The sequence below is a fragment of the Glycine max genome, chromosome 15 (genome assembly GCF_000004515.6).
Source record: "Glycine max cultivar Williams 82 chromosome 15, Glycine_max_v4.0, whole genome shotgun sequence".
Lineage (NCBI taxonomy): Eukaryota > Viridiplantae > Streptophyta > Magnoliopsida > Fabales > Fabaceae > Glycine > Glycine max.
Genome location: NC_038251.2, coordinates 37,584,461 through 37,610,400, shown reverse-complemented (window position 1 = coordinate 37,610,400; position 25,940 = coordinate 37,584,461). Strand labels below are relative to the sequence as shown.

Below are 25,940 nucleotides of genomic sequence, written 5' to 3'. Positions count from 1 at the left end.
ATCTAAGTAACAATTAGTGCTCATCGGTGTAGACATGTGTTTTGCACTATCCATCCCAAATCTTTTGATCAATTCCTTGCAGTACTTGGCTTGATTGATGAATATACCTTCTTGAGTTTGCTTGATTTGTAATCCCAGAAAGTACTTTAGTTCTCCCATCATTGACATTTCAAATTCACTTTGCATATCAAGGGAAAACTCCTTGCACAATGAGTCGTTAGTGGATCCAAAAATTATATCATCAACATATATTTGAACCAATAAAATATCATTATGCTTTCTCTTTATGAACAATGTGGTATCCACTTTACCTCTGGAGAAATCTTTTTCTAGAAGAAAATTGCTTAAGCGTTCATACCATGCCCTAGGGGCTTGTTTCAAACCATAAAGAGCCTTTTGTAATTTATAAACATGGTTTGGTTTATCAGGAATTTCAAAACCAGGGGGTTGTTCAACATATACCTCTTCTTGAATTAAGCCATTTAGAAAGGCACTCTTAACATCCATTTGATAAAGTTTAAAATCCATTATGGATGCATACGCCAATAGCATTCTAATGGCTTCTAATCTTGCAACAGGAGCATATGTTTCTTCATAGTCTATTCCTTCTTCTTGATTATATCCTTTTGCTACTAACCTGGCTTTATTTCTAATAATTATACCATGTTCATCTAATTTATTTCTAAAAACCCATTTTGTTCCTATGATAGGATAATTTTCAGGTTTTTCTACTAATTTCCACACATTATTTCTTTCAAATTGGTTTAGTTCTTCTTGCATGGCAATGATCCAGTTATCATCTACTATGGCTTCTTTTATATTTTTAGGTTCAATCATAGATACAAAAGCCATATTATTGCATAAATCTTTAAGAGAATGTCTAGTTGTTACCCCTTTTGAGATATCACCAATAATGTTGTCGAGGGGATGATCTCTTGAAGCTTTCCATTCTCTTGGGAGTTCATCATTGGATTTGACTTCTTCTGGAGGATCTTCATTGTTTCCTTTGTCATTTCCTTTGGAATCTTGTTCATGAATGTTCATATGTTCTAAAGAATCTGCAGTGTCATCTAGCATATTCTTTCTTGACAATATAGCATTAGATTCATCAAAGGTAGCATGAATGGATTCCTCGATATTCATAGTTCTTTTATTATATATCCTATATGCTTTGCTTTGTAATGAATATCCAAGAAAAATACCTTCATCAGATTTTGCATCAAATTTTCCTAGATTATCTTTACCATTATTAAGCACAAAGCACTTGCAACCAAAAACATGTAGATGAGAAATATTAGGTTTTCTACCATTATACAACTTATATGGGGTTTTCTTTAAAATGGGTCTTATCAAGGCCCTATTCATGATGTAACATGCAGTATTGACAGCTTCAGCCCAAAAATACTCTGGAAGAGAAGTATCATTTAATAAAGTTCTTGCAATTTCTTCCAATGACCTATTTTTCCTTTCAACAACTCCATTTTGTTGAGGGGTTCTAGGTGCAGAAAAATTGTGTTCAATACCATGTTCATCACAAAATAATTCAAAATCTTTATTTTCAAATTCACCCTCATGATCACTTCTAATGGATGCAATCTTAAGATTTTTCTTGTTTTGTATGACTTTAGCTAGTTTTCTAAATGCTTGGAATGAATCACTTTTATGTGTAATAAATAATGTCCAAGTATATCTAGAGAAATCATCAACTATAACTAAAGCATAGTAATTTCCTCCAAAACTCATGATTCTAGATGGACCAAATAAATCCATATGCAATAATTGTAAGGGTTGAGTGGTTGAAACAACATTTTTAGGTTTGAATGAGACTCTTGTTTGTTTGCCCTTTTGACATGCATCACATAGTTTATCTTTTTCAAATTTCAATTTAGGCAAACCAACTACTAAATCTTTTGAAATTAATTTATTTAAGTGATCCATGTTTATGTGAGCAATTCTTTTATGCCATAACCATGGATCTTCATCTTTACTAAGAAAGCAATGATTGTTTTCATGTTTTATGCTTAAGTCTATCATGTAAACATTATTGACTCTATGTCCTATATGCTTTATATTAATGTCATGCTTATGTTCTATAATACATTTCTGAGAATCAAATGATACTAGATAGCCTTTGTCGCATAGTTGACTAACGCTAAGGAGGCTATGCTTAAGTCCTTCAACAAGTAGAACATTTTCAATGGAGTTTGAAGAATTTGTACCTATTTTACCCACTCCAAGGATTCTACCTTTGTTGTTGTCACCATATGTTACATGCCCGCTTTTCTTTGGAGAGATATGTGTAAAATTTGATGCATCTCCAGTCATATGTTTTGAGCATCCGCTATCTATGTACCACTTCTTTCTCAAAGATACCTGCATAATTAAGTTTTTGACTTAGGTACCCAAATTTTATTGGGTCCTTGCATGTTAGTATAAACTGAGGATCCTTTTGGGACCCATATCATTTTAATGTTACTGTAATTTTTCTTGAAGTAGCAAGTTGATATGCCATGTCCTCTTCTTCCACAGTAAAAACAAGTGATAGAATTAGAATTACATTTTTGTGTGGAAGTGGAAAAGTTTTTATGAAACTTTTGTTGTTTATCAGATTTATACCCTAGTCCATTTTTATTAGACACATATCTTTGTTTACTTAATATAACATCTAAATTATTTTTACTATATGAAAATTTTGAAAGTGAATTCTTCAACTCTTTAATTTCTTTTACATATTTATCACAACAACTACAAGAATCTGATATTTTCTTGTCAGAAATAGTGGAGATATTAACTTTTTCATTTGTTTTAGAAATTGAGACTTCATTTCTAAGAAGATCTAATTCTTTGTTTAATTTCGAAATCTCATTTTCTAAATTTGAAATTGTTTTCTTTGAAGATGAAACTAATTTTGCAAGTTTAATTGACTCTTTATGCAGATTAGCAAATGCATCTTGCAATTCATCAAAAGAAATAGATAAGTTATTCGAAGATGTTACCTCTTCATCACTTTCGTAACTTTTAGCCATAAGGCAGAGATTTATCTCTTCATTTTCAGAATCTTCAGAGGATTCCATATCATTTTCATCCCATGTAATGTATGCTTTCTTCAGTTTCTTTTCACTATGATTTTTCTTTTCAGATTTTTCAATCTTTTTCTTGAAGATGGGATAATCAACCCTCAGATGTCCAGGTTGATTGCATTCAAAGCATTTTAGAGTAGAGGATGAATTTTCTGTCCTTCTCTTTGATTTAAAATTTGGTTGCCTCTGATTTCCTCTTACTTTAAGAAACTTGTTGAATCTTCTTACAAAAAGACTTAGATCATCATCATCATCTGGATCATTATCCTGATCACTTTCTTCTTGAATTGAGGATGATGCTTTAAGAGCAATTCCTTTCTTTTTCTTGTCATTTTCTTCATTTTGGTGCAATCTCAATAGTTCCGTCTCGTGTTCCTGCAACTTTCCAAATAAAGTGGCAAGAGACATGTTAGACAAATCTCTTGATTCAGAAATGGCCGTTACTTTGGGTTGTCATTCTCTACTTAAACATCTTAACACCTTGTTTATAAGATCCTCATTTTGAAATTCTTTGCCTAAGGCTGCTAGATGATTTACTATATGTGTAAATCTCTTTTGCATACTTTGAATATTTTCATTTGCATCCATTCTAAATAATTCATACTCATGAGTTAGTGCATTTATCCTAGATCTTCTAACATCTGTAGTTCCTTCATGTGTTAATCGAAGAGTGTCCCACATTTCCTTAGCACTCTTACAATTTGAAACCCTGAAATATTCATCCATTCCTAGGGCAGATGTTATTATGATTTTGGCTTTTAAGTTGTATTGTACTCGTTTTCTATCCTTTTCAGACCATCTATCTCTAGGTTTTTCTATGGTTATGCTTTCACTTGATGAACTACCATCTATTGAAACTCTTTCTACTGTGGTGGGTATATAAGGCCCTATTTCTATGGCTTCCCAAATATTTAGATCTATTGCCTCGATAAAAATTTGCATTCGGGTTTTCCAGTAGTGGTAACCCTCTCCATTAAAGATTGGAGGTCTATTGATAGAATTCCCTTCTGGAAATAAGGAATTTGCTGAGGCCATCTTTTTCTTGAAGCTTCTAAACTTTATACAAGAATGAAGCTCTGATACCACTTGTTAAACAAGTGGCCTCAGATATCTTAAGAAGGGGGGGTTGAATTAAGATATTCCAAACTACTTGCCCTAATTAAAAATCTATTTCACTTTTTATTCAAGTTATGAATTCCCTTAATGACAATCTTCTTAAATATTAATTCAAATAACACAATTTGAATATGAATATAAAGCAATAATAAATAACGGAGATTAAGGGAAGAGAAAATGCAAACTCAGTTTTATACTGGTTTGGCCCCACCCTTGTGCCTACGTCCAGTCCCCAAGCAACCCGCTTGAGAGTTCCACTATCTTGTAAATTCCTTTTACAAGTTCTAAACACACAAGGACTATCCTTCCTTTGTGTTTAGAATTCCTTTACAACAAGAGACCCACAGTCTCTTAATTCCTTAGAGAATGAGTAGAAGAAGAAGAATGAATCTCTCTAGAAAGAGATAGATTTTTATAGATTGAGCGCTCAAATAATTCCTTAATGAATTGCAATTGAATTGGCCAAGGAATTCTTAAGAGGATAAAATGAATTTGCTCTCTGAGAGGATAAACACTTTTTGTTCTGAAAAACTCTGTCAAAATCGTGTCTCAAGTCACACATATATAGGCCTATGAAAGCCATTCAATAACCACATGAAAGGATGTGACTGATGAGAATGTTTTCTGAAAAACTCCTCTGGTAATCGATTACAATAAGTGTGTAATCGATTACACTCTTTAAAATTTGAATTAAAATGTTCAGAAACTGCTGGTAATCGATTACCATATATGTGTAATCGATTACATAGTGCAAATTTTGAATTCAAATTTTAATAGCTGTTGTAAATCAGTTTTGGCCACTGGTAATCGATTACATCCTCTGGTAATCGATTACCAGAGAGTAAATTTGTTGAAAAACACTTTTTAGCTTAAAATTCTTGGCCAAACCTTTTGCTAATCCAATTGGAATTCCCTTCCATTTTAATATCCTTTCTAAGACTCTATAGACTGTCTTGATCATCCATCTTGATTAACTCTAATTGCTTTGTCTTGAGTAAATCTTTGAGAAACATATGATTCATGTAATCCTTTGGCATCGTCAAAACTTTCAGCTTGATCCTTTGTCTACATAAATCTCTTGAAAAAGACTTTTTTTAACTTAAATTTCTTGGCCAAACCTTTCGCTACTTCAATTGGAATTCCCTTCCTATTTAATGTAATCTTCCTAAGACTCTAGAGACTGTCTTGATCATCCATCTTGAATATCTTTGATTTCTTTGTCTTGAATAAAACTTTGAGAAACATGTAATCCTTTGGCATCATCAAAACATCAGCTTGATCCTTTGTCTACAATGATATTCCTATTTTGAAAACCAATAATGATATTCCTATTTGTTGGATCAAGTAGCCTCGAAATAATTAAGAAGGGGGGGTTGAATTAATTATTAATGTGTCTTGACTAATTAAAAATTATCCTTCTTAATATTACTAGATTGAATTAGGCTTTACTACTAAGTTTTGAGGAAGTAAAAAACAAAAACAATAAATTAGACAAAAATAAAGCAAAAATAAAAGTACACAACGGAAAAGTAAAGAGTGTAGGGAAGAAGAAGACAAACACAAGATTTATACTGGTTTGGCCACAACCCGTGCCTACGTCCAGTCCCCAAGCAACCCACTGTTCTTGGGATTTCCAATAACCTTGTAAAATCCTTTACAAGCAAAGATCTACAAGGGATGTACCCTCCCTTGTTCTCTTTGAACAACCAAGTGGATGTACCCTCCACTTGAACTGATCCACAAGAGATGTACCCTCTCTTGTTCTCAGTATAACAACCCAAGTAGATGTACCCTCTACTTGTACCACAAAGGATGTACCCTCCAATGTGTTAAGACAAAGAATTCTTAGGCGGTTAGTCCCTTGAATCTTTGTAAGGGGAAACAAAAGATATCTCAGGAGGTTAGTCCTTTGAAATATTTTGTTTAAAGGGAAGAGGAAGAATCAAAAGAATTCTCAGGAAATTAGTCCTTTGAATCTTTTGGCAAGAGGGAGAAGGAAGAATCAAAAGAATTCTCAGGCGGTTAGTCCTTTGAATGCTTCTGGCAAGAGAGAGAAGGAATGAAGAAGAAGAATAGCACAAGTTTTTGGCCAATGAACTTTTCTTGAATAAAGAAAGTTTTGAACAAAAACTCTTAGTATAATGCTTTGAATGAATGAAAGAAATCTGAAAGTTGTCTCACTATAAAATTCATGCCATGGTCACATATGTATAGTCATTTGATGACTCAAGTTAAAAGTTTATGACTCTTGGCAATTTCTTCAAAACTAGTCACTTTTTAAAAGTTGTGACTCTTTTGAAAACTAGTCACTTTAAAAGTTGTGACTTTTGATAAAATCTTCAGAAACAAGTCACTTTAAGAATTGTGAATTTTGGTAATTTATTTTTCAAAATAAGTCACTGGTAATCGATTACCATTTTAGTGTAATCGATTACACATCAACAGATGTGACTCTTCATGTTTAAATTTGAAAACCAACGTTTAGAAACACTAGTAATCGATTACAAGTATTGTGTAATTGATTACACAAGTTTGAAATGACTTGAAAAAGTGTTATCACATGTTATGACTCTTGAAATTTGAAATCTAACGTTTTAAAACATTGGTAATCAATTACATGATTATGGTAATCGATTACAACTTTGTAAATTAGTTTGAAAAGAATGTTGGATACTGGTAATCGATTACTGCCTTCTGGTAATCAATTACCAAAGAGTAAAACTCTTGGTAAAAGATTTTTCTTTGAAAAATTCTTTTGAACAAAATTGTGCTATTCAATATTTTGAAAAACTCTTTTAATACTTATCTTAATTGAGTCTTCTCATGATTCTTTACTTGAATCTTGAATTTTGATTGAACGACTCTTTGATTCTTGAAACTTGCTGGACTCTTGATTCTTGAATTGAGTCTTTGGCATCATCAAAATAATCTTGGAAGGCATTACTTCCACACTATTTTGGGGACCTAAGGCTATGGCAGAATTCTCACACCAGCACAAAGTCTCATTAACAAGCATTTTTATGTTAGTAATACACACAAAGTCCCATTATCAGTATTTATATATCCAGAAAATAACACATGTTTTCAGCAACATACAAAGAAACAAGCATTTTCATGTCAGTAATACGTACATTAAAAAGAAGCAATACACACATAAACATAGAAACAAGCATTAACATCACCATCAAAACCAAGAACAAGCCCCTTTTTGCTTACCATCATCATCAAAACCAAACACAGAAACAAGAAATTATAGAAGACTAACCTTTTGTGAGTGTGTGAGTGAGAGCGCGAGAGTGAGAGAATGAGAATGACAGCATGAGAGTGATTGCGAGAATGCGACCGCGAGTGCGAGAAGGAGATGATAGAGCGAACAAGAACAGTGTGGTCGCGCCATCGTAGAGAGTGCATGAGAGTGAGAGTGAGAAGGATAGCGCAAGAGGTGAGTGAGTAAGCGAGAACGAGAGTGCCAAAGATGAGTGAGAGTGAGAGATGGTTCAGAATGAGCGTGAGAAGAGGAAGAGACAAATTTAATTTAACTAACACAGCATCGATTTTCCAAAAAAATTGATGTTAACATGAGTTTGTTAACGTCGGTTTTTTTATAAAATTGATGTTAACATGAGTTTGTTAACATTGGTTTTTCAAAAAATGACATTAACATGAGTTTGTTAACATCGGTTTTTCAAAAACCGATGTTAATGAACTCATGTTAACATCAATTTTTTTTCAAAAATCGACATTAACGAACTCGCGTTATTTACAAATATGTCATCACATTTTTGTTAACATTGGTTTTTTAAAAAACCAATGTTAACATAAGGATATTATATCCATTCTTTCTACTAGTGCAAATACATTTTTTAAGAGTACTTAAAATTGATCAAACTGATAACTAAAATAATTGAAAAATAAATCGTATTTTTATTGTGATTTTGTGTGTTTGTTTTATTAATATTATAAAATTAACTTCTGTCTTATAAGACATATGTATAGTCATTCATATTAATTAAAAGAGTAAATTATTCTTTCCATTTTGTATTTTCTATAAAAAATTTCCCTCTAACTATACAACGTACACAAAATTCCTTATATGATACATTTTTGCTACACTTAAATCTAAAAATTTGTTTTCATAAGAAAATCTTAACCCTGTCTTTTTGTATAAATTTAACAAAAATATCATTTTATAGATTTCGATTCCTTACCCAAAATCCCTTTTAATTCACACACATACACACACGTTATAGATGAACTGTAAATAAATCCTTATAGTGCAGTAAAAATTAAAAGTTATTCAATACTTAAATAATGAAAAAGTTAAAACGACAATAGAATAAAATTTGTTGCAATAAAAAATTTAATTAATGAAAGCTTAATTACATTAATCATTAATAAGATAGAATAAAATTAATGTTTTAAAATTAAAATTGTGAGAATTAAATAATATATAATAATATCATGTTTTATTCGTTTAATTTTTAATAATTCATTAAGTAAATTTTATTGAATTTTTATTACAACAATTTTAGAATAATTCTTCTTATTTAGAAAATAAGAAATTACAATTAATTATATTATTTATTCTCTTATTGTTTTAACGTTATGTTAAAACAAATATTATCACAATTTTTAATGTTTATTACAATGTATATGTACTAGAAATATTTATTAGGTGAAAATTAAGTCAACCAAATAATGGTGGTAGTAACAGGTCGGCTTTACTGGCCCCAAAGTCGTATGCTATGAACGAAAAATTGAAGAGCAATTTTTAATTTGATAAACGGTCTCTACAACGTAAATATTTTGGCTACAATTATAGTAAGATTACATTGAGCTGCTATAGCCGGTTGTCTAAAGCTAATACATAACCATCCATCGTAGTCAAGTTTGTTTTAGGTCCATGTTGGACGTTGTTTTATTTTCTGGTGAGCAAAGCATGACACAGGAATCGAAAATTACAATAAGGAGTGGTTGAATTGGCTTTGGTGAATTGTCAAATTTCAAAATTTGGAGTTTAATGTAATATATGATTGTTGGGGGTGTAAACAAAATTTTTCAAGTATAGAAATCGAATGGATTCAGAGAATAAGAAACTGAGGTCATATTTGAATCATCATAAAAAATAATATAAATTGATTTGGTTCGATTATAAATTGAGAAAACAAAACTTAGAAGATGAAGATTATTTCTAAAAACAAGTCATTGAAGTTATATATTTCTCGAAAAGAGTAAAGAAAAGATCATTGAAGACATGTTATTTCGATCAAGTACACAAAGACAATTATTAATGACTTTCTAATAGAGAGCGCAAAGGCACATGTGTCAATGTCGTATATAGTTAATTTGAATAAGTTGTACACTTGTATAAATCTTGTAAGCTATAAATAGGTATAACGAGATTTTTCTTTTATTACCCAAGAAACCTCCACACCAATGTGTCACCCAAGGAAAATGGCTGCTGATTACATGGACAATGTGGACGTTCAAACCCATTCATTTATGCAATTTAAAATTTTTACCATTGTTTTACTTTGATGAATTTACTTGGATGCAATTCTCTTTTCCTACAGTTTTTTCTCTAAATTCAAACTTGTTCTTTACTTTCTTACCACTTTCATATTATTTCACACTTTAATTTCAATTTATATTTCGTACACTTTACATTTATGTCATTTTAATTAGTGATTGCATTTTAATTCAATTTGTTTTTGGAAGTCTTTTACATTACAAATTTGTTGTTTTCTTTATCTTGTAACTTTATTCATTAATCAATTTGTACCTTTCTATTTATCTATGAATATCTTTATCATAAAAAAAACTATAAACTTATGAGAAAATTATTTTGATTATCTCCGAACATTTATATTTTCCATCTATAACATATTTACCTATTGATTATTGAAAACCATTTCTATAACAAATTATAACCATCAAAATGAATATTTTTTTATAGTAATACAATAATACATGGTTGTGTTAAGAATTTCTATAAGTTTGATAGATCTCATAATTCTTTTAGTCGAAAGTCACATCAACGGTTAGTTTAACCAAAAAAAATCATAATTATAATTTTACTCTACTAAATAAAATAAGTTGTTTGTGGTTGATTAGAATCAAGAATGGAAGATAATATATTTATTTTGGATTACTCAAACGAATTTCCACGTAAACTATGATAGAATGTTCTTTTTCTTATCGGGTAAGCTCTCCATATTTCTGCTAAAAGTAAAGAAAAAATGTGTTTGCTGAAAATCTGGAAACAGAAACATCACAAATAAAAAATGATGGGTTTTAATTAAACCATGCAATAGTCGATAACATTTTAGCCTCTCATTTAATGGCAAAGTTTAAGCATTATTAGCACAGAAAAGTAGTCATTGGGAAATTCTAAATCATTAAATAAAAGTGAGAAAAAAAAATGAAACATATGCAGAAATCACCAGCAATTTTTTACTTGTATATATAACTTCTGCGAGTATCTAGCAATTTTCAATGCACATATTAGCAATATATGTAACTTCAATCATATGTAGTATCAACCTAGCAAAACTTTTCATTACCAATTTACTGTCAATATTGAGAAGTTGGCTGGGTCTTCTTTTACCAACACTAGACTCATCAAAATGGTGTGGTTTAATTCTATGAATTATATATAATGTAGTCGGCACTAGCTGCTACTCTAGGGTGCGAGGGGTGTCTCATTGATGTTAATAGTGATGGTGGGTGATTTTGGATCTTGGGGTCGACCCTGATGGTGAGAATGGGCCAGTAACATGGGTCAAAGTAGCTGTGCTCACAGGGCGCCTCTCAGCAAGTGGCTTCACAGGGGAAGAAGGAAGGTGCAGGATTTGCAGTGGCAAAGGTTGAGTTTGGGGTATGGAGATGCTGAGTTTTGGAGCTGAGGTGGAGGAAGAGGAAACTGATGGTGTTGTTGGGACCACAGTGTGATCATCATTACCATCATTGCTGACCACAACTTGGGGAGACAAGCCCATGTTTGGCCACGCAAAGGTACCCTGTGGGTTGCAAATTTGGAAACCACTTTTCAGCCTTTTTATCTTTGCTGCTTTGTCCTCTGCTGCAGTAGTGTTACTTTCTTGCATTTGTGTATCATCTGCTGATTTTGTTGCTTTGTTCTTGTTGCGGCTTTTCTTTTCCTTTCTTGTCTCTCCCCCAATGTTTTCTACCACTGATGTTGGTCCAGGTAAAAGTGCTGGTGGAGTTGCCAATTCTGGCACTGTTTGTTCTTCTACTGTTGTTGGTTTCAGCATTTTCAGTTGCTCCTGCATCATGAGGCTCCATCAGTGGCAAGCAAATCCCCTTTTTTGGTAGCGATTCATTAGTTCTCAATATTCATTCCCTTCCCAGTGAAAATGAAAATAATAATAAGAGTAATAATAATAACAAGTTAACAAATAGGATTTTTTGGATTTTTGTTGGCTGCCCATGGGTAGATAGATGTCTATAAATAGATTTTGAGGAAAAGAAACCAATCATTAGCAACAATTATTGCAATCAAAATCATTCAAACTTGAAGCAAAAAAGGAGGATCGAGAAACAGAAGCAAAAAAAATCATTCAAACCATGAACTCTAAATGAGATACAAAAAGTAATGATTATATTACCTCCATGCCACTCAAAGTCAGTGAAATTTCCTTCAATTGTTCCTCTAGTTTAGCCTTCTTACTCACCAACTCTGCATAAATCTCCTGCAATATAACGTCAAAAGTAATTAAAACCGGTCCTATTTCCATTTTCTATTCACATTAACAATTAATATTTAACACTACTACTTCTATGCTTCACCTGCGTTGGAGCCAAGGAACCACAGTCATCCGAATTCAAACTAGACAAACAGAAGCTAGGAGTAGTAACAAGGACCAATGCCTCCTCCTCTCCCTTCTTTGATGCCAAATCTCGCATCTCTCTGTACAACAGGAAAAGTACCCAATAATGACTCAGACTCAACAGAATAATTAATAACCAACAAAGTCATTAACAAATTAAGCATAAAGAAACTGGCTTTTACTGTTTCAGCTTCAGGATTTCATCCATGACCTCTCTGAGTTCTCTCTGAGTAACATAATCATGTGAAATGCGGTCCCCAAGCTTCCATCCAGGGGGAGGAGTCCAATAAGCGTCTTGTACCCCTGCTTCCTTTCTGATATCAACAAGATCAGCACTTTCCAACCAATACTCCATTGCACCCTCAGCATTGTGTCGCCTTCTGAATCTCTCAGCACCTCCTGGTGCCAATTTTCCAGCCATGTGCTTCAGCAAATGATCAAGCAGACCCGTGTCGCCAATATATTTTCTTGCTTCTGTTCTCAAGTCTGGCCTCAATATTGGGTTCCCATATACAGCTTCCTTCTCTTTCATTACCTTCAACATGTTCTCCTCAGCCAAATTATACCTTCAAATGTGCAAGGTAACGAAGAAAAAACAATCAATTATTGAACCATGCAAGAAAAAGCTGAACTAAATGTATATTATACTATAGCTTATAATATTCATTATCATTTGGATACGAATAATTATCTACCTCTCAACATTTAAAAGCCAAACTTTCCTTCCTTATCTTCAATTTGAAAAAAAAGAATTATCTTTCTTAATTGATGAAGCAATGTGTTCCAAAAGGTCTTATTTTTTACTCATAGGAAAAATTTCAATTTCAAATGTGCGAGGTAATTACAAAAATCAAATTTTCAATTATTGAACCATGTAAAGAGAAAAGACCGAACTAAATGTATACTATACTAGTTTATAATATTATCGATCATTTGGATACAAAAGTTATTTACCTCTCAGCAGACCATCTGTTGATCGTGATTTTTCGCTTGTTGTCGTTGTAAACCACGACTTGCTTCTTAATGGGGTCGTCATTCTTTGCTTTGTTAGATTTTTTAACCCCGCTGCTGCTACTACTCACATTTTGAATATGATTTTTCCAACATTGACGAGTCACCCTCATCATAACTCCCAAAGACCCTGCCTTTGTACCCTCCATTTCCTCCTCTTCTTCACCGTTCTTCCTCTTCTTCTCACAACCCCCTCCTTCTCCGACTTCAACACCGACCCTTTTTTCTTTACTCATTTTTGGTAAAGATTCAACCTTTTGCTCCTCGTGACGCCCCAAGAACCGAACTTGGCGGCGTGCACCCCACTGCACCATCCCTGTGAACTTGAGCTGAGACCAGCAAGAACCCTGCTTGCAAATGAGGCTCCTTGCAGCATCAATGAGAGCTGGATTCTCATACTCTTGAGGGTTTTCGTTAGAGGGAGAGGAGACCCAGAAGCTCCAAGAGTTTCTCCTTTGTGCAAACTCCTCGGTTGGGATGCTCCTAACAAGGGCTTTGATGGCCATGTCCATCCCCATCACGTACTTCTCGTCCAGAGTTGGGATCTTCTTCCCGTCTGGTTTCCCAAAGCTTTGGTCGCTGAAGTGCTTGCGAAGGGAATGGAGGCTTGGGTACCTTAGCGACACCAGGTGCTCCCCTATGTCACTGACCTAATAATAATGATATATAAAGAAAATCAACAAAGAGAATATGTTTTTAAAAATGTATGCAGTGTTTAAAATGATCCATGTATATAGTTTTACCATCACAATGCGAACAGATTTTAGTTGTACTGGGGAAATGGGTGAGAGCGTGGAGTGATCAATTTCATGAAATCGACCAACTTTAAAGTGTTCAAAGGCCCCTGCAATATTTACCAAGAGTTATTTACCATAGCGCCGTTAATTGGAAAGCATATAAAAATAAAAGTAGCAATTTTATTTAGGCATAAAGATAAAAGTAGCGAAATGAGTGTACAATATATTTATATCTATATAACGTTATAGCAAGACAAAGTAGTAAAACAAATGGGTGTAATTATTTTTTTATTTTTCATAATAAAATGAGCCCATTATTATGAGAGAAAAAAAGACGAAGAGAATTATTCCTTCACAATTTAAAATGTGGCCAAAAGGTTTATAATATAATCAATCAAATGGATGTTACCTATGACACGGATTGAATCATAGGAAGGTGGAAGCATCAGAGGTTTGTCCAAAAATGGACTCCTTTTGCTTCTGCCCTCGTCGACGTGGACATTCCTTTTTTCTTGCCTCTTCAAGTACAAACTCTCCTACAAAACCATAAATAACGATAAACTATATATAATCTCTAAAATCCATTATTAGAACCATATAATATATAATCATAAATTTTCCATTTACAACATAAATTTAAATAATGCTCTTCGCCATATGACTGATAATTATCAACCTGATCATAAGAATGAAAGAAAAAAAACAAGTGCAATCATTTATCTTTAATGCGTGCATGCATGTGGGAATATAATTCGTTAATCTCACACTCGATCACACTCACTCAGAATCACGGGATCCCAAAAGAATCGCGTAGATTAGAAAGAGACTGGGGTAGACTATAGAGTATTAAATTAACATAAAAATGCGCGCGTGTTATAGTTTGTGCTATGACAGTGAAATGAAATCGTTAAGAAAAAGAAAGAGACCATATCTTCAGCAGCAGCAGCAGCAACGAAATCACACGAACTTTGCTCCACAATCTGCACAGAAACAATATCATTATTAAACAGTAGCTAATAATTAGTAATTAATTTCACCACAAAAAATAAAAATAGAATCAACGATTAAGAATAACGAAGCTTAAAAAAAATACACCTATATAATTAATTAATCAGAGAAAACAAAAGAGAAGTACTACTACCATTTATATGCTATAAGTGTAAACGATGAATGTGAAACTATCAATTAATGAGTTCCTAATATAGAAAAGAAATTAAATAAGAGACAGAGAGACAAAAAAAGCATGAAATTAAATGAATGCGAAGCTGAGGGTTTCTTTCTCAGTGTTGTTTGAACAGCGAAATTCGATTTGTTTCATTAATTAATGTGCAAAACATATTCAATTCAATTCTTCAATTAATATGCAACAGTTAAAATTAATGAAACTAGTACTACTAGCATGTACTACTACTGAATCTGAATGATCGATCGACAAGAACAGAAGCACAATGCAGAAGAGTTCGATCGTTCGTACTCTCTGATCATCGTTATGAAGCAGCAAAACGAAACGAAATGACAAAAAAAACAGTTTTCGGAAACGCATTATTGTACGTGTCGGAAGAAGGAAAAAAAAAAAACAAATCCAATTTTCGCGTTTTCAACTTTTGAAAAACTAATACGATCGATTCACCGTTTGTTTTAGTTTTTCTCGCGAAATCGAAACCATCGGCGATGAACGGACATCGCCACTTGCATTTTCTGAAAAAACGAACTAACTAATAAAAACAAATACGATCTCTAAAGAACAAAACAATGGATGAAGATCAAAACACCAACATTCATCAACATCACTTGAACGTTGCTGTTTCAGCATTTTTTTCTCACTCTACTCACTCGCTTTCTAATCGTCATCACTATCTCTGCTTCTTCTTCTTCTTCAGAGTAGAAAAACAAAACAACAACACTGCGAAAATGCTTCTCTGAAGAATTAATCGGTGAAAGAGAAAAAGGAAAAAAAAAAGATTAACGAATGCGAGGAGAAGAAGAATGATCGGTGAGAGTTGGAAAAAAGATTAACGAATGCTTCTCTATTTATAAAGCAATAAGCCAATAATAATACTTACCATCGCAGTGGGTGGTTTTTACCAAATTGCCATTTATTATTTATATAACAATTTTTTGTACAACATAGCAATGTCAAACGGGTGAAAAAAGAACGAAAATAAAAGAAAATAAAAAGAAGGAAATTTCATGTGCGTGCAAAAAAGTAAGTGTGATGTTTAAAAGGAGCTTCTCTATTTTCTATATAGTAATAATAATACTACTTACCATCACAATGGGTGGTTTTTACCAAATTGCCATTTATTTATAATTTTACAATATGGTAACAATGTGAAACGGGTGGAAAAAAAAGACAAAAATAAAAGAAAATGAAAAGAAGGAAAATTTGATGTGCGTGCGAAAAAAGAAATGTGTAATCATCATTTTTTAATCTGCAAAATTGTTAAACGAACATGCCAATAGTACCGTACCTCCAATAAACACCCGTGAGTTGACATTAAAAATAATATTATTTTATTTAATATAATGAAATAAAATAATATAATAATATATTTTATTCCAAATATAGCTGATGCTATGAGGTGCGTGCATGCGGCCAAATTGTTCGTTAAGCCCACACTCGCGGCGAGTGAGAAAAAGATGCGCGTGTGTTTAATTTGTGCAAATGAAATTGGTAAGAAAAGAAAGAAAGAGAAGTAACGAAACCACACGAACTTTGCTACACAATATGCAGTTCTGCACAGTGCACAACAACATCATTACTGTTACCAGTAAGAATTAATAGTTAATTTCACCAAAAAAAAAAAATGCATTGACGATTAAGTTGACACATAATATAATATGATAATGATGTGATTCTTTTTTTACCACACATCATCTCTTCATTAACATGGTATATGATAATATTTGGGGATTTTATGATGATTTATTAATATTAAGTGATAATATGATAACTTCTATTATATAAATAATACGTACGTATTAAACCATTAAATATATTAATTAATGACCATATAGTGCAAGCAGTCGGGTTCTCTAGCTAGAAAGGACTTGTGTTTTTACGGGTTACAAGAAATTAAGTATTAGTGTTTGTTGTTTGATTATGTTTTGGGAGTTTTATTATTGAATTTTTTTCATAAATTTAACTTTAAAATTAATTTCGTAAATAAAATAACAGTCAAATATGTGACCGCGGGTATATCATTTTGATGTGTGTTTGCCTCTATCCTACATTTTATTCTTCCACACTTCATGCCATATTTCGTTACAAAATAATAATAGTAAAAAAAAAATTGTATGGTACTCTCAATAATTTTAGGAATTTCGATACTATTTATATTTTAACCAATCAAATTACATATCATCTTCTCATTAATTATTTTTTTTTTAATTTTTTCAAATTAGTCATTGATTATTATTTTTTAAATTTTAAAATTATAACTTTTTTAAATTATAAAATATGATTATATATAAGTTTAGAAGTCTCAACCGTTTTTTTAGTTATTTTCAACATTTTTTATAAAAAAAATTAATTTTAAAAAAATATAAGACCAGCATATTCAGATAGTACTCTTCTTTATTCTTTTCTTTAACCTTAAACATATTTTTATTAATTTATACAAAATTGACTCCGCATTAATTACATTAAAGGGGAGGGGGAAATTCACTATTTGTCTAATTTCTCACTATGTATAAAAAAATTCTGACAATAGTTTGAAACCATTTTATTTATGATTAACAATGTGTAGAAAGAGAGTGAAATGAAAAATAATACAGAGATTCATTAAGGAGTAATGCTGATGGAATCACCACAAAAAAATTAAATATCGATATTTTCACAAAAAAAAAAAGGTATGACCACTAACGGATCCATAAATTCTTGCTAGTCAGGAAAAAATAATTCATAATATTTACATAGAAGAAAAATATTACTAGCTTTAATTTTACAAAATACATAATGTATAGGCAAAAAAATCTAAAATTCCTATGTTTTTACAAATTATAAGTTCTTTACACATTTTTATATTTTAAAATATTGTATAATTTTTTCATTGTGGACATTGTAAAAAAATTAGAACAGTAAAATAATAAAATTAATACCAATTTATTTTTCTTTTGTCTCTAATAAATTTTTACATTCATTTTAGGAAAAATGTTCTAAGGGGACAAAACTAATATTTTGCATGGCAAAAAAAATAGATGTTATTATATATTTTCATGTCAAAAAATATGATTGTGAGGATAATCCCGGACTTGAGGATTGTCTGGAGGGGCAACCATACCAGGTCCCATGATTAAAGGGGTCCAAAAAAAAGTTAATGTGAGAAGAAAAAAATATTTTTAATTCTTTTGGAAATTATGTCTATTATTTAATGAAATATATATGTTTATATTTTAGGTTTGCAAATAATTTTGGGATACCCATTTTGTTTAATATATAATTTTGGTCCCTCCATTTTAAAATAGAGATATTTTGTTATCCTATTTTAGGCCTATGTTTTATTTGTATTTTGGTTTAATTGAATCAAACAGATAACATATTCATTTAAGCTACTATCAAAAAATAATTTAGTTAATTAAAATGTAAAAAATAAAAGAAATAAATATAGACAAAATTAAGGATATGTCGAAAATTATGAATTTTCTAAAATAAAAAAATCAAATATCTTTATTTCAAAATAGGAATCTCAAAATTATAGATTTGGTAAAATAGGATGACCAAAATATATTTAAATTTATATTTTACAATATGCTTAAATATGTTTTTAATCCTTTAAATTTAAGTTATTGTTGCATTTTGTCTCCAAAATTGTATTTGAACTGATATTTTACAATACGAGGGTCTCAAAAAGGTTTAAAAAAACTAAAGAGACTAAAAAAAGAAATTAACTCTAGAGAACCAAAAGCAACAATAAATTAAATTTGAGGAAATAAAAATATTTTTAAACTTTACAATACTTATATATAAAGGATCCTATCGGTTGTTTTGTTGTAGGCTCTCAAAATGTGAGAATCAATCATGATTACTTTCATACCCAATAAAGTGAATCTCTCATTAGGTATGATATTGATATTGATGTTTTATAAAAAAAAGAAAAAGTATTAAAAGCAACTAAAAATATTTTAGGGTTTAGACTTCTAAAATTATCTTTAATCATATTTTTTTTTTAATTTTAAAAAATAATAATTAAGGATTAATTTGAAAAAAATAAAAAAATAATTAATAAGATGGCGACATATAATTTGATTGATTAAAAAATTAATAGTATCAACATCCTCAAAATTATTGAGGGCATTATAAAAACTCTCAAATAAAATAAAATAAAAACTTGTAATATTTAATATAGAAGAGGAAACGAAACTAAAGCAGATGCTTGATAGAGATAAAATTAACTGAAGTGGAGTATGATGTCAAAGTTTAACTTTTTAAAGTTGGATCATTTATACTTGTTTTTACTTTATCATTGATTAGCACTAATAAATTGTTTTAAATTATTTATATTTATTAGATTATCAAATAATAATAATTATAACAAGCTATTATATGATAATAATTATAGTATATAACTAACATAATTGTAGATATTCTATTTCACTTCAAGATGGATATAGTTATTGTTCTTCCTTTCCGTTTGTTATTACAAAAAAAGATGGATAAAATTACTGTATTACTTATATAAATGTCACTAGTGATGTTTAATTTTTTTTATCAGCCAATCAAATGATACTACTAGAGTGTTATAATTAACTAGTATTTATTACACTAAAAACCTGTCCAAGTATGCCAAATACCAATTAACCAATAACAAGCAAAAAAATCCAAAGTGTAGAAACCCAATTGACGTAACAAAATTGCTCCCTCATAAATGACCAACCAATCCCAATAACAATCTTATCAGTGTTCATGTCCCCGAATCGCAAATCATGACGTCACTTGCTATGGTGATGTCCCCCTTGATATAATATTTTTTAGGTTAAATTATTCATTTAATCTATATAGTTTTATGATTTATATTTTTTAGTTTTTAAAGTGTGATTTTTTTAGTTTTTATTATTTATATTTTAATTTTTTTAAGTTTTTATAGTTTAAAAATGATCTTTTTAATTTTTATAGTTTATATTTTATTTCTCTTTTTTAGTTCTTATAATTTAAAAATGATTTTTTTAATTCCTATAATTTGTATTTTAATTATCTAGCTTTTAGTCTTTATTACAAAAAAATATATAAAAATAATTAACTACAAATTAGTTATAAATTATCAACTATTTTTTATTATAAATTATCTTGAGATAAATTAATTACGAATTACTTATTGATATTTTTGTAATTAATTGTAATTAATAATATTACTCATATTTTGATGGTAAGGACTAAAAGAAAATTAAAATATAAAGTATACGGACTAAAAAAATTACTTTCAAACTATAGGGACTAAAAAAGAATTAAAATGTAAATTATAAAGACTAAAAAAACCACTTTCAAACTATAGGGACTAAAAGAGAATTAAAATGTAAATTATAAGGACTAAAAAAATCACTTTCAAACTACATATGTTAAAAAATCACTTTAAAATTATAAGGATTAAAAAGTATAAATGATGAAACTATAACAATTAAATAAGTAATTAAATCTATTTCTTATTATTTCAGTAGACATTTTTTTATTGATTTGGTTATTTGACTAGACATATAGAAACTCATTTTTGCATATCAATATAGAGGGTGGGTTTACTTTCAATTTTGGTTTCCAATAATTAAAGTGAATTAATATTTAAAACAATTATAATAATTATTTATTATTAGTTGACTTTATTATTATATGATCAAATTAAATGAGTTTATTTAATTACTAAATAATGTGATATGAATTTAAATGAACATATGTGGGCGTTAACTTGTTATGGGATAATGAAATTCTTATTAGGTTAATATATTATAAGGAAATTATAGTACGAATTTAAATATATTACTATAATCCTTAATAATTAGTCTTATTCTAAATTCTAGGAGTTTTAGTGATCTATTTTAGGATATGTATCAATAAATTTTAACTTTGATATAAGAAATAAAAAATAAACATTAAAAATTAAGATTTTCAACAAGTGATATTAGAACTGGTTCTCATTGTAGGTCCTGATTGTTTGATTATTAGAACTTTACATTTTCAATTATATGAAAATCAGGATGAGTTTTTTCTTGTGTTGATCCCGCTTTGAATACGGTTTTGGTGTAAAAAAAGTTTTTCTTTTCCGTTAGATAGAAAGTCGCAAGGGACACTAACAATATTTTACGATTATTATAAGGGTAATATATGTCTTATATGGGCTCGGGCTTATGGCAGTTTTTATATGTTTTACACGTATATCAGTGAATGCTATTTTTGGAATTTTCCATTTTGATTGTTAATATAAGGCTCCATGCTCTACGATTCACTGATTTCATTATAAGGTAGTTACATATGGCATATCAAGATTTTGTGAATAATAATTGGATCCATTAAATTGATATAAGTGTGGTTTTACAAGAAACGTGGCAACATGTTATGTAAGAAAAACTTCTTGTGGTTTTAAAGAATGATCACCGTCATCACTATGATTTTGTTTCAGTATACATATTTTTGGCCTCGCACTTGGTATTAAATCTTTATTTATATATTAATTTAGAATTGGTATGTATACATATTTTTGTATATATTTACAGATTTTGAAATTTATTTTAGTAAATAATAAAGAAATATCTAATATATGAATATTCACGAATCACAGAATATTTTATATATATGGAAAGTGAAATGGGTGGATGTCTTATGGCTAATAGTCTTGCACTCTTGGAATTAAGGCATTAGGTATTTTTTTTAAGGTAGGAATTAGGCATTTGTTGAACGTTGTGAAATTTACGTGAATGGATTGAAATATAATGTATTAATTTCTGATATGATTATCTAATTGTTAAGCGGTGATATAAATATACAGTTTTTTTTTGGGTTTTGCATATGTGTGAAACATATGTGTAAAGTTAACACCTTTCATATACATTTTTAATTGTGTCTAGTATTTTTGGCTGAATTAATTAAAATAATATATTGTCAAAAGTAATATTTATTGCATAGATTAATTTGATTGAATATATATATATATATATATATATATATTTTTATATTGTATGAAATTATTCATGTGAATTGTGTTTTGCATAAATAAATACATAGTTTGATCGGATAATTATATGCTTGTGATGGTGGATGTGTGGTGATTATAATGATTACTTTTTTCATGTGAATAATGAAGTGTTAAAAGACAATCATTATTTGCCTAGACTTATCATCAAATTAATTTTCTAAGTAAGCATTGAAGTGTCCAAAGACAACCATTGTTTGATAGAACTTGACACTAATGTTTGATCATTGCATTGAAATTACCACTTGCAATTAGTCTTTTCAATCCAAAGATTGGGGATTAATGGTGTCATAGGTATCTTGTTTAGGTCTTTAAATTTACCATAAAGATTAATTGTTATTGTTTTCTCTTTAGGTGTTGTTGTTATCACTCCTTTTTTCCACTACTCATGGTTTTTTTGGAATCCCAAAGCTGTTTTTGTAAAGGAGCCAAATTTTTTTCAATTGCATCGAATTGGATGAATCAAACCTTTTTAACTACAAAAATATCTAATGGGGCTTTATTTATCATGATGCTAGATTAAACTAGGTCATTCTTTATCATGATCCTAGATCAAACCAAGTCATTCTTAGAATAAGAAAAGGAAGAGACTTGAAGATATATATTGCATAGAGTTTTTCATAATTAGAGAAGAAACATAAGAGCAAGATTAGAAATTTACTTGTTACTTTTGTAAGAAGGTGGAACATATGAAGCAAAAGTGTCCAAAGTACACAACTTAGTATCCAAAGAAGAGTAAACTTTTCAATTTTGTTTGCTTCAAAGTTAATTTAGTTTTTGTAATAAAGGACATTTGGTGGGTAGATTTTGGTGTTACTACTCATGTAACACCCGGGATTCTTGATCAGAACATTGTATGGACATCTCTCGTTAATTCATTTTATTCTTGAAATATATCTCAATAAATTAATACCTTCTTCAAAACTCGAGTAATATATTTTTTTAAAACATGTGCAAATAAACTTCATTGTAAAAGTCGAGTAAATAAATCTCATTAAAAATTATAAAAGCACATTAACATCATTTCTTGAAATTCAACATAATAAAAAAAAAGTCATAACAGGTTTACAGTAATCACAACCTTCGAAAAGATATGAACCTTGCAACAAAATAATTAAATAGAAGGGTGAAACAACATAGTCTTCATACATAATATTAAAAGTACCATAATATCGTGTCACGTGAAAATAAAATGTAATTACAACCCATAAATGTCTTAAAGTAAGTGTAACATATAAATATATAACAAATATGACTATTTGAACCAAGGTGCACCCAACTCTAAAACGGATACATCCAAACAAAAACCTAAGTCTCAAAGCATACATCTACTCGACCCAAGGTACCAAGTTGTATCTAAGACGAATCCTCGAAAGGATCATCCTCATCCTCCTTAGATGAAGTCTCTAACTGCCACAATAGCTATTTGTACTCCTCTATCTCCGCAGGCATGAGATCATCATGGTTTCCTCTGACGTCGGTACCTGAAAGTTGTTGGTTGTATGGGTGACTCCTCTGCTCCTCAAACGTCACAAACAACACACAAAGCATACAAACTTACATAAGCATAGCGTATGGTTTTTCTAGGCAAACAACACTCTTGATGCCCTAGAGCGCATAACTATCACACTTGACATAAATGACTATAGTACTTAACACCGCTGATTGTCACTCTTGACATATTCATGTACTACACTTGACTTTGTTGATAATCACACTGGACACCACTGACTGTCACACTCGACACATAACAGGGTCCAACAATGCTGCCAAGCCTCCTAGGTATTGGTGTTCTTACACAACCACATGGATGACAGTTGGGAGTAATTGCCACATATGGGTACAATGTATACCGATCCCCAAGCTCTCAACTCCAAAAAGTATAGTCTCGGAGCCCGTCAGGAGTAGCAAAGTGAGACCTGAGAGTTCCTTGTGCTAAATGAGTGCACCAAATGCCAAGTAGTCAGCACTCGTTAATTCCCCTAGGTTCCTCAAACCTCTATGCACACTATACCCTAGTGTACCCTGTAAATCATCCATTTCTCAACATAAACCTCACTATGCTCAGATGGACCATAATCATATACCTCACCATCTTATAGATGGAACATAACCACATACCTCACCATCTCACAGATGAACCATAATCATATACCTTACCATCTTATAGATGGAATTTAACCATAACCACACCATCTCATAGATGAATTCTAATAACAAAACATGTCATCTCATAGATGGGATAAAACTAATGGTTCTTTACTCTTCCTTCTATTTCTTTCATCTTTCCATCACATTGTGTGAATATCCCCATACCGTGTACATCACACAAAATAGACATTCATACACACACACACACACACACACACACACATATAGAGAGAGAGAGACGAAGCTCAAGCCAACGTACTACTTTCAGGGAACCATTCTAATCCCGTCAAGTGATAGAAATCACTTTTCACCCAAATCTACCAAAAATTAAACAACATAACGACTATGTTTACAACATCCCAAAATTTATAACAAGCAATTTTCCAAGGGCTGAACACCCCCGGACTCAGACCAAAGTGCATATTGGTGAATATCAATATATTATAGAAATATAAATCACATGTCACATATACAAGCGTCAAAGTTCACACTCTCTTGGTCCTAGGCATTCATAAGAAATAATAAAATTTCATTGTTCATTCACGTCTTAGAAATCACACTAGCAAACAATATATTGACTTAAAGCATAACAATATTCACTGGACATGCATACAATCAATCTCAACATTGAACATGACATTCACCTTATATCTCAACACTCACATTAATGATATTCATAACATTTTGAGGCATAAAAGTAACCATAAAAGAACAATTACAATTAATTTCAGTAATGATCATACAATCCACAAATATTGCATACAACATCAACTTACAAATTAGAGAATTAATACAAGATGGTCCTTGTGGGTTTAGTAATTTTGCTTGTCTTAGCTTACAAGTTTATAGTGTATCCTAGAGTGGTTCCCAGGGCTCCCTGACACTTTCCCTAGGGTTTTCTTCATTCTAAATCCATTTTTAGTCTTAGAATTACAAAATTAGGTAATCTAGTGTTCAGTATCAAGCTGCTTCCCTGTTTCACAAACTTTCACTCTTAAACTTGTCTTCAAATTTGTAAGTGTTCTGAAAATCGGTTTTTCATAAATCTGATATGCTACCCTACATTTTCATACCTAAAAAACTCATTTTTGAGGTCAAAACTTTAAGAAAAATTTTCCATACAAATATAAAAATCAATTCAATTTTGTAATAGATTTAATCCTACAAAATATCCTTAAATCAGTTTTGTTCATAACTTTTTGTTAGGAAACTCTTATTTAAGTGAAATTTAAGGCTGACCCTATGTTTTAAAACTCAAAGAACTCATTTTTAACCTTAAAAATTCATAAAAAAAACATATCATCTAGTTCCAATCATGGCAGCAAATACGAAATTTAAACATCAATACAACATGCAATGAAGCCTAGCTTCCAAAGATAGAAAGGTTAGGGTTCAAGAAGTGGAAAGACCCCCCCCCCCCCCCCCCCTTACCTCTTGTAGTCTCCACGTGAAAGAGAAGGGTACAACAAAGAATGAAGTTCTCTTGAGTCAAAACAAGCTTCAACAAAACTCAAGAACATGAGAAAAGATTCAAGTGATGAAGAAGAATGAACAAGGCTAAAGTAAAGGGTGAAATTGCTTACCAACACTTCCAGGCTTCAAGGTTTCTAGACCATCCCTCAAGAGCAAGAAGAAGAAGAAGTTTTGTTGCTCTAAACTCCCTTTGAAGCTGATATGAAAATGAGAGGAAATGACAAGGTTTTGGGTTTTTAATGAAGCTTGTAAGTGTGCTTAAGGCTTTGATCCAATGAATTAAGGTGTTGGCTTATCTTAATCACTCATTTTTGACTCATGAATGACTCTTGGAAGCCCATGGAA

At 30.8% G+C, this 25,940-nt stretch overlaps 1 protein-coding gene across 1 annotated transcript; it reads right to left on the bottom strand.

Moving 5' to 3' along the window:
* Nucleotides 1–10,875: 10,875 nt before the first annotated feature.
* On the bottom strand, nucleotides 10,876–15,645 carry LOC102661223 (protein DYAD). Its single transcript, XM_041009611.1, has 9 exons — nucleotides 15,628–15,645; nucleotides 14,721–14,807; nucleotides 14,273–14,312; nucleotides 13,801–13,901; nucleotides 13,001–13,707; nucleotides 12,229–12,612; nucleotides 12,006–12,126; nucleotides 11,825–11,908; nucleotides 10,876–11,482 (listed from the first exon to the last, which is right to left on the bottom strand). Exons 1-9 carry the CDS (start codon nucleotides 15,643–15,645, stop codon nucleotides 10,907–10,909), a joined length of 2,118 nt encoding a protein of 705 aa, XP_040865545.1. The 3' UTR covers nucleotides 10,876–10,906.
* Between the last annotated feature and the right edge of the window lie 10,295 nt (nucleotides 15,646–25,940).

Bases quoted from the DNA above. Each gene is read 5' to 3' on its own strand.
- LOC102661223 (XM_041009611.1), bottom strand. The intron at 13,708-13,800 runs GTAAAACTATAT...CATTATTATTAG, and splicing joins AATCTGTTCGCATTGTGATG to GTCAGTGACATAGGGGAGCA. The intron at 11,909-12,005 runs GTGAAGCATAGA...GTTATATTGCAG, and splicing joins GTTCCTTGGCTCCAACGCAG to GAGATTTATGCAGAGTTGGT.